Source organism: Marmota marmota, unplaced genomic scaffold, assembly GCF_001458135.2.
Source record: "Marmota marmota marmota unplaced genomic scaffold, marMar, whole genome shotgun sequence".
Taxonomy (NCBI): domain Eukaryota; kingdom Metazoa; phylum Chordata; class Mammalia; order Rodentia; family Sciuridae; genus Marmota; species Marmota marmota.
Genome location: NW_026000016.1, coordinates 24,036,619 through 24,046,682, shown reverse-complemented (window position 1 = coordinate 24,046,682; position 10,064 = coordinate 24,036,619). Strand labels below are relative to the sequence as shown.

The window sequence follows — 10,064 nt, the reverse complement described above, 5'->3', positions numbered from 1 at the left end:
TTTTTTAGTTTTTGGCGGACACAACATCTTTGTTTTTATGTGGTGCTGAGGATCGAACCCGGGCCGCACGCATGCCAGGCGAGCGCGCTATCGCTTGAGCCACATCCCCAGCCCCTTTTTTATTTTTTTGAGACGGGGTCTCCCTAAATTGTTTAGGGCCTTGCTAAGTTGCTGAGACTGGTCTTGAACTTGCAGTCCCTGCTTCAGCTGAAATTACAGGCTGTGCCACTGTGGATGGCCTTATAACTGCTTTTTTTTTTAAATATATTTTTAATTGTAAATGGATCTTTTATTTTTTTTTTATTTATATGTGGTGCTGAGGATCGAACCCAGGGCCTCACACATAACAGGCAAGTGCTTTACTACTGAGCTACAACTCTAGCCCCAGAACTGCTTTTTTTTTTTTTTTTTAAAGAGAGAGTGTGAGAGAGAGAGGGAGAAGAGAGAGAATTTTTCAATATTTATTTTCTAGTTTTCGGCGGACACAACATCTTTGTTTGTATGTGGTGCTGAGGATCGAACCTGGGCCGCACGCATGCCAGGTGAGCGCGCTACCGCTTGAGCCACATCCCCAGCCCCATAACTGCTTTTAATTAATAGATTTGTTTTGTCTTCTGCCTCCCCCACTGTTATGCAAGATATAGACTTGTAGAGATTTTTCTTCTGTTGTTCATTTGTATTCCTAAGGTTTAAAACATATAAGAGCTGTTCAGAAAATATTGGTTGAGACTCAGGAGTCTGAGGCAGGATCACAAGTTCAAAGTCAGCCTCAGCAATTTAGGGAGACCCTGTCTGAAAATAAAAAATCAAAAGGGCTGTAGGTGTAGCTCAGTGGTAAAGCATCCCTGGATTCTGATACCAAAAAGAAAGAAAAAAAAAGGAAAGAAAGAAAAAGAAAATACTGGTTGAATGAATGAGTGGAGGAGTGAATTTATTTATTTATTTATTTGATTCTGTGAATTGAACCCAGGTGCTATACCACTGAGCTACACCCCTATGTCTCTCCCTTTTCATACCTGGGGATTAAATATAGGGATGCTTAACCACTAAGCTACATCCCCAGTCCTTTTGATTTTTTATTTTCAGACAGGGTCTCGCTAATTTGTTTAGGGCCTTGCTAAATTGCTGAGGCTGGCTTTGAATTTTCTATCCTCCTTGCCTCATCCTGCCGAGTGGCTGGGATTACAGGTGTGTACCACTGTGCCCAGCCTGATTCCTTTTTAAAATTTCATTTTGAGACAGGGTCTCACTTAGTTGCCCAGGCTGGCCTCAAACTTGTGATCTTGAGCACATGCCTGTAAACTCAGGGACTCCGGAAACCGAGTCGGGAGCTTCGCAAATTCCAGGCTAACCTCAGGAAATTAGCGAGGCCCTAAGCAATTTGGGGTGACCCTGTCACAAAATAAAATAAAAAGGGGCTGGGGATGGAACTCAGTGGTAAAGCACTTTTGGGTTCAATCTCCAATACAAAAAAAAAAAAAAAAACACACACACACAGAACAAAACAAACTTTGTGATCCTTTTGCCTCATCCTCATCAGTAGCTGGGATTACAGGTTGGGCTAGCACTATCTCTCTATAAAGAATGACTGACTTTTCTGTAATTAGCTCATGGAGTTTATCACTGGCGATCTACCCCCGCCCCCATTTAGTTGCTATTGTATATCCAATTCAATTCTACTACAGAGGCATCTTGTTTGCCCTACTAATTTCTATATCTCTGGAGCCTAGATCTATTCTTGGCCTATAGTTAAGGTGCTGTCAGTAACTATTTGTTAAATAAATGAAAGGCTGAGACAACGAATTCAGTTTTTAAAGATCTTAACATCTAGAGAGGAGAGAAACACTACTATAAAGAGAATAAGCAAGCAACTGTGAAAGTTCCGGAGAAATTGAGATCAGGAACTGACTGATGGGTCTCAATTTTTAAGCCAGGCACTTTAAGGTTGGAACTGTGCTTTGAGGCATGCAAGTGGGTTGAGAGCAGACACTAAAGAAAATTTCACACATGGCACATAACTTCTACTGAGTATCCAGCAGTTTACAGGCATTCGGTAAATTCTCAAAGACTAATTGCTTGGCACTATTTCTGGAAATAATCAGATTGATGCTAGTTTCCGCTCACCTCTTCGGTTGTATACGTACCACTGGACTACATTTCCCAGCATGCATTAACACCACCGCGATTGCTTTGAAAAATGGACTACAACTCCCGGCATGCCGTGCAGGCGAGGACTACACGCCCCAGCATGCCGGGAAAAGGGCCTATCAGGGGCGGGAGGGGCTCGGGAGCCGGTTTGACGGAAGGAGCGGCGGCGACCGAGGAGGAGGAGGAGGAGGATGGAGGCAGTAGTGTTCGTCTTCTCGCTCCTCGATTGTTGCGCGCTCATTTTCCTCTCAGTCTACTTCGTATCCTTGCCTGAGGCGGGCAGAGGGGGACCTGGGGCCCGCTGCCTGAGGGACGGGGCTGAGGGTGGGCCCGGTGGGCACCAGGGCAGGTTTGTGAGGGAGGTGCCCGGCGGCGGTCTGGGGTTCTCGGGGCACTGGCCTGGCCAGACGGAGGCGTGGGCTCCCAGGACCGGGAAGGGAGCCCCGCTGCCGTTCGGTGCCCTGACCCCACCGCCTGCCCTCCCTGGGGGGTCCGAGCGGGCCTTGCTCCTGGCGCACCCCGGCCTGGCCATCGCGCCCTCCCACTGCAATACCCGCGACGCCCGTACCGGCCCTGCCCTGAGCGACGGCTGGCTCTTGGCCTCCCTTTTGGCTCTCGGGAGGAAAAGTTTACCTCTTTCTTGGGGACCCCCGGCGCCATTCCCTTTTTTAGTATGTTGGAGGCCCAGGGCGGTCTCTCGCGGACAGTCGGGCTCTGGGACTATCCGCGGCGATTTGCCGCCTCTTCTTGTTCCCCACGGCAACAGCCGCGCTGCCCGCCCCTTTGTTCTTGCTGTCTTGAGTGCTTGTGGGGACCTTGTACTTCCAGGAGTTAACTCATTCTGAAACTGGCGACGTGTGTCCTTCACTATGCCGTTTTTTATTGAGTGTTGGGAAGGAGTATTTAAAAAACCATCTGTAGGGTGCAGCTGTGACTCTGGTAGAGCGCTCGCCTAGCCTAGCATGAGTGAGGCATTGGGTTCCATTCTCAGCACCACATAAAAATAAAATGAAGATATCGTGTTGACTCACAACTTTAAAAAAAAAAAAAGAAAGAAAGAAATCTCCAGTGCATATTTTGGTTGACCCTGACAGTTGAAGATTGTAAATTCAGTGACTACATGTGATGTAGTTTCCAGTCGTTTCTCAACTTTACATTTTTTCTGTCAGTCCATGTTAAACTCCAGTATGTTACACTACTTAAACTGTGCATTCCAACCAGTAAATGGTTGTTCAGCAGCATAGCACTGTACTATTTGTGTAGGGTACAGTGCTTCCCTGTTCTTAAAGAAAACTTTTTATTTTCACTTTTTAAATAATAATAATTATTATTATTATGGTGATTGAACCCAGGGGTGCCTTACCACGGAGCTACATCCCCAGTCCTTTTTATTTTTTTTAAGAAGGGCTCACCAAGTTGCTGAGAGTTAATTTTCAATTCTTCTGCCTCAGCCTGGGATTACAGGTGTGTGCCACCATGCCAGACATAATGCTTCCATTATTTTTTGGGGGGATGGGGTGGGGGGAGGATTGAACCCAGGGACTTGTGCATGTAAGGCAAGCATGCTACCAACTGAGCTATATCCCCAGTCATTTTTTATTTTGAGACAGGTCTTGCTATATTGCCAAGGGCTAGCCTTGAATTTGTGATCCTTCTGCCTCAGCCTCCTGAGTAACTGAGATTAAAATGTGGGTCACTGCTCCTGGCTGTAATACAAAATCTTTTGTTTTTAATACTTAAAAAAATTTAAAAAAATTTTTAGTTGTAGTTGAACACAATACCTTTATTTATTTTTGTGTGGTGCTAAGGATCAAACCCAGGGCCTCGCATGTGCTAGGTGAGCGTTCTACTTCTGGGCCACAACCCCAGCCCCTAAAAAAATTTTTTTTTAAGATATATTTATTTTTTAGTTGTAGATGGACACAATACTTGTATTTTTATTTACCTTTATATGGTGCTGAGGATCAAAACCAGTGCCTCGTATGTGTTAGGCAAGCTGTCTACCACTGAGCTACAACCCCAGCCCTGTAATCCAATTTTTGGTACATATTCATTGCCAGCATGTGACCATGGGGTGTTCATAGTTTTTGTATCTTGTTTTCTTTATTTACATTTTAAGTCATCAAAGACATTTTCTTGATATATCATAAATAAACACTACTTTTCTAGTGGAAATTAGTATTTTAACTTTTTTTTTTAAGCTTAGACTCAAACTCAGGGCCATGTGCAGCTGTACCACTGAGATACATCCTCTTCCTTGCAACTGGGATGCTTTCTGAAACTAAATGCATAATTTTTATAAAAAAGTATAATTCCTTATCTTAATCATCAGATAATTACATTGTCTGATTTAGAATGTGATTACATTAATGCTAGATCATGTTGCTCAAAATTAAACAAGGTAAGACATTTCCTTGCTCACTTTTTGCTATTGAAGTCAGTTCTTCATTTTCCATTTTAAAGATTATTATAATCAACATGCATTTTTTATTTTAGAATGCATGTTGGTTTTAGAGTTCATTTTAGAGTGTATATTCATTAGACTGTTGGTAGAACTGCTGCTTTGCAATATTTTAGATCATAAAATTATGCTATAAGATTTGACTTGAAATTTCATTTCTTTATTCTGTGTATTCCTGTCTACAGTAGGCAGCTTCATTATTCAGTCTGGGCTCAGGTTCATTATGAAGATAATTATTTTTTTTTCTGTGTCTAAACCTCTTCCTCCCACTTATGGGTAAAATTCTCAGTTTGTCTTTTTTGGGATGAAAGGAGACCTTCCTTGTGTGGCTTGCACAGAAGTAAATTGATTAGATTTGTTTTAAGGCCATTTACTTTTAGTATAGTCAGAACTTTATATTGGCACAATACTCTGAACTGCAGAACTCATCTAGATATAGGGAAACCAGTTGTCCCTAATTCATTTCACAATAAGCAGACAAACACTTTCTGGATGAGAGTTCAAATAAAAATAGGATACTTGAGAGGTGTTTTTGGCTTGACCTAAAAACAATTTTCATGGGTCTTCACATTTTCAGTATACTTTAGTTTCTCTGACCCATGAAGAAAATAAAGTTATATGTATTTTTTGAAAAGTGTATCTCTGAAAAGTTAAAATTAACATGTATTAATTTTACAGATTAATGGGTTTCACTGTGACATTTCCAAACATGGATGTGTTGTATGTTGATCATATCTACCTTTCCATCTGCCCTCTCCTGCCCTCCCCTTCCTCCAACCCTCTTCCCAGCCCTCTTTCTAATGGTTCCTCTTCTACTTTTAAGATTACTATATTCTTCTACTGACAAAGTTGCTCCTTGGATTTGAAGTTTAAGTAGTTTTTTAGTGTTAATTTTTATGAAAGTTATACATATACACGACTAAGTCGGTGGTATTGCAAAGTTTATAGTGAAAAATAGTGGTCTCTTCCTGACCCATTTAAGTCCTGTCTTGCTAAAGGGGTAACTGATTTTAATACTTGGACAGTTTATTTTTTTCTGGTATTTATATCTCTGTTTCTTTTTCATTTGTTTGCACTATTTCTGGATTTGTCAGTTTTAAATATTGACTTCACAATATGGAAGAAAAAATTTAATTGTTCTGTACTCCTTTACTTAAACATCTATTTTCCTATTATTTCATTTTCCTTTTTGGAAATATTCCATGTTTACATCATAATGCACTATTATAAAAAATATAGATTTTTTTTTATTGCTGAACCTCAGTTGATAGTGATAGTATTTTTCTTTCTTTTTTTTCTGGGTATCTTTTCCAGAAAAATTACTTTTCTTTTATTTACCTGTTACTTAGTGTTCAGATACATCTCCAAAGCCCTTCAGTACTATTTTCAATATGGTAAAATGTATTAAAATAACCTATGAGTTAAATTTTTCCCATGGGACTTGTCTGTTCCAGGCTTCCAGACTCTTACTGTCCCCTGGACTGATTGCTCTCTAGGTGTGTTTCGCAGTTTCATTCTGAGACTCCTGTTTTGTATTCCCTGATTCTTGTTATCTTATGTATTCCTTTTTCTTGGCCCTTCTACCACATTTTGCTAGAATAGCTTCTTGACACACAATACGTGGGATATTTTTGAAATATCCATGTTTGAAAATATCTTACCCGTACCCTTGATAGTTTATCTGAGTATAGGGTTCTAGGTTAGAGAAGACTTTAATTTCAGAATTTTAAAGACATTGCTGGTGGTTTTCTAGTGTTGTTCAAGTTGGAAAATCTAAAGCCATTGAAGCCATTTGCTTTCTTTCCCTTTTTTTTTTTTTTTTTTTGATTCCCTGGGATTGAACCCAGAGCTCTTAACTACTGAGCCACACCCCAGCCCTTTTTATGTTTTATTATTTAAAAAAAAAAAATTTTTTTTTGTAGTTGTATATAGACAGCATGCCTTTATTTGTTTCATTTTTATGTGGCGCTCAGGATTTAACCCAGGGCCTCACACACGCTTGGCAAATGCTCTGCAACTGAGCTTAGTCTCAACCCCTTATGTTTTATTTTGAGACAGTATCTCACTAAGTTGCTTAGGGCCTCAATAAATTGCTGAAGCTGGCTTTGATCTTGCCATCCTCCTACCTTAACCTTCTGAACTGCTGGGATTACACCATTTGATTTCTTATTTATTTATTTTTTTCTTTTCATTTTTTTGCTATGCTATGGACTGAACTCAGGGCCTCATACATGGTAGGCAAGTGTTTCACCATTGAAATGCATTCTCAGCCCTTTTAGTCTTTTAATATGATCACTTTTTTTACCCACTGTCCTCTCCACAGAAGTTTTAGAATCTTTATCCTTAGTGTTTTCAAAGTTTGCAGTGGTATGTCTTTAGATATCTTTGTTTAGTCCCTTTTCATAGTTTTGGACATGTAATAGACTCTTTCAACAGGGAAATTTTTCTGTAGTCTTTTCTTTTTCCTTTGGTGCTGGGTATTGAATACAGGGCTTTGTGCACACTGAGTTTGTGTTCTACTACTGAGTTAGCCTCTCTTGTATTTTTTCTTTGATGCTATCGCTTTTTATTTATTTATTTATTTATTTATTTATTTATATTAGGGATTGAACCCAGGGGTACTCTACCCCTGAGCTACATTTTTATTTTTTATTATGATGCAAGGCCTCACTAAGTGACTGACTTTGAACTTGTCACTGGGATTAGAGGCATGTACTGCTGCTCTAAGGTGTTTTTTTCCTTGATCTATTAAATTACTCCAGAGAAGAATCTTCCAAGCTCCTACCTGGAGAATATAATCCTGGTATTGGTCTTTTCTTATTCTTAGAACAAGTCAGGTGTAAGGCATATTCTTTTTTTTTTCTTTTTAGAGAGAGAGAATTTTAAATATTTATTTTTTAGTTTTCGGTGGACACAACATTTTTATTTTATTTGTATGTGGTGCTGAGGATCAAACCCAGAGCTGCGTGCATGCCAGGCGAGTGCACTACCGCTTGAGCCACATCTCCAGCCCCAGTAAGGCATACTCTTGAGGGAAGAGACAAAACAGAGGACTTAGTTAAAAGTCAGTAAATCAAACATAATAAGGTTAAATCTTAGTGCCTAAATCTTGTTTCAGGTAAGTGTTTATGTGTAAAACAAAGATGAGTACAGCCCACTGCAAGAAATTTAGAGTTTAAGCTTGAAGCAGGGGCACATACCTGTAATCCCAGTGACTTGGGAGGCTGAGACAGGCAGATTGCAAGTGTGAGTCCAGCCTGGACAAGTTAGCAAAACCCTATCATTAAAAAATTAAAAAGGGATGGGGATATGGCTCCGTGATAAAGTGCCCCTGGGTTGAATCAAAAATACCACAAAAGTACCCCCAAAATAAATGAATGAATGAAAGAAAGGAAGAAGAGAAAAAGAAATCCAGAGTTTGAAAACTACTTCTGTAGGGGTCTGATATTGTAAGCTTTTAAAGGATTCTGGAGATAGGAAATTATTTCAAGATTGATATTCTGACTTAGAAGCAACCTGAAAATGCATATTAACCATCCCAAATTAGAATAAGAGGCTTTAACATAGATATTGGAATAGAAAATAAATAATACTCTCTATTTTTGTTCTAGTTAGCATTTAAACCTGTTTAGTGATTGACTTTAAGCCTTTGCTTAGGACAAAACACAATTGAAATTTAAGTGCTTTATATTTAAGCTGCTCCCTGATGCATTTACATGGGGTCAACACTATGCAAATCTGGGACATCTGAGTCTAAAAATAATCTTGAAGCAATAGCTTGTAAACTTTCTTTGAACATTCATTGATTTAGTTTCAAATAACATGTATAGTCAGGAAAGACATGGTGGTGGGCATAATATTGTATTCTTTCCTTGCAGTGGGTAATTCCAGAATTGATTGGCCATACTATTGTCACTGTATTAATGCTTGTTTCATTGCACTGGTTCATATTCCTTCTCAACTTACCTGTTGCTACTTGGAATATATATCGGTAAGTATAATTTGTTTACTATTTTGTCAGGGCAGTTAAACTTTTTCTTTTTTTTCTTTTTTTTTTAAGTAAACAGCCTTCTTTTTTCCATGAAAATGCTTTATTAAGTCAGTATAAATTTTGTTGTTTCACTTTGGAATATTGGGCAAATGGTAATTGCATGTCTCGGTCTTGTGGTTAAAGCACAAATTTACATGTCATGTTTATTTGTAATGTCTAAAGACTTGTGAAATGTTTTTTCATTGCTTTGAGTATAATTTTCTTTTAAGTGTGGCCAAAAGTCTGAAAATGTAAGCCCTTTTTGTTTGTAGATACAGTTTTTTAAAAAATTTTTTTAGTTGTAATACTAAAATACAATACCTTTATCTTATTTATTTATTTTTATGTGGTGCTAAGAATTGAACACAGAACCTCACATGTGCCAGGCAAGCGCTCTACCACTGAGCCATAATCCTAGCCTCTGTAGATACAGTTTTTAATTAGAGTGTACTATTCTTAGAATACTCCAAAGAAAATTACATTTTTAAAACCTTCAAATTAGGTAACTTATCAGAATTTTTGACTTAATAAATTTAGGAAGTTTGTTAAAAAATAATAGAAACAGTGATTGGATATAATTTTATAGTTGTACTATTATGAAGCATATTGTCTTGTGAATAATTGTGGAAAAATCTTGACAAGCTTAGAGTATCACTAAGTTGCTGAAGTTGGCTTTGAACTTGCCATCCTCCTGTCTTACTCTCCCAAGTTACTGAGATTACAGGCTTGCACTCTTGTGCCTAGCCTCTATATTTTTAGGTTTTATTTTATTTGTATCTATTTTTTTTTAGTGTAAAACCATTCATTGCCAATTCTTAAGCATGATATAAAGTACAATTATAATAAAAAGGACATAGAAAAGAACAAAGTGTTGGAGAAACATAAGAAGAATGTGAAAAGATAGTGGAAGGTAGTAGAGGTAAGTAAGGGGTAGATTTGCAGGAATGATCTTAAAAAGATAATGAAACTAGAACCTGAGCTAGGGAAATGTTTCTCAGTCTGTATGGCTTTTCTATTTAGCAACAACATGCCCAACTACATGAAGTTTTAAGGACAAACAAAAAAAGAAAGAAAAAAGAGTGACACTCTTGGGGCTGGAGATGTGGCTCAAGTGGTAGCGCGCTCACCTGGCATGCGCGGGGCATTGGGTTCGATCCTCAGCACCACATAAAAATAAAATAAAGATATTTTGTCCACTTGTACATTGCTGGTGGGACTGCAAATTGGTGCAGCCAATTTGGAAAGCAGTATGGAGATTTCTTGGAAAGCTGGGAATGGAACCACCATTTGACCCAGCTATTCCCCTTCTCGGTCCATTCCCTAAAGACCTAAAAAGAGCATGCTACAGGGACACTGCTACACCGATGTTCTTAGCAGCACAATTCACAATAGCAAGACTGTGGAACCAACCTAGATGCCCTTCAA

General features: G+C 38.9%; 1 protein-coding gene across 1 annotated transcript in view; it reads left to right on the top strand.

The window, feature by feature from the left end:
• The first annotated feature begins 2,258 nt into the window (after nt 1-2,258).
• The window catches only part of Cnih4 (cornichon family AMPA receptor auxiliary protein 4), a 16,135-nt gene continuing 8,329 nt past the window's right edge, over nt 2,259-10,064 (top strand). The window contains exons 1-3 of the mRNA XM_015483599.2: nt 2,259-2,408; nt 4,481-4,549; nt 8,488-8,600. Of these exons, the coding sequence (XP_015339085.1) occupies nt 2,340-2,408; nt 4,481-4,549; nt 8,488-8,600 (251 nt within the window). The 5' untranslated portion in view covers nt 2,259-2,339. The remainder of the gene's footprint in view (nt 2,409-4,480; nt 4,550-8,487; nt 8,601-10,064) is intronic.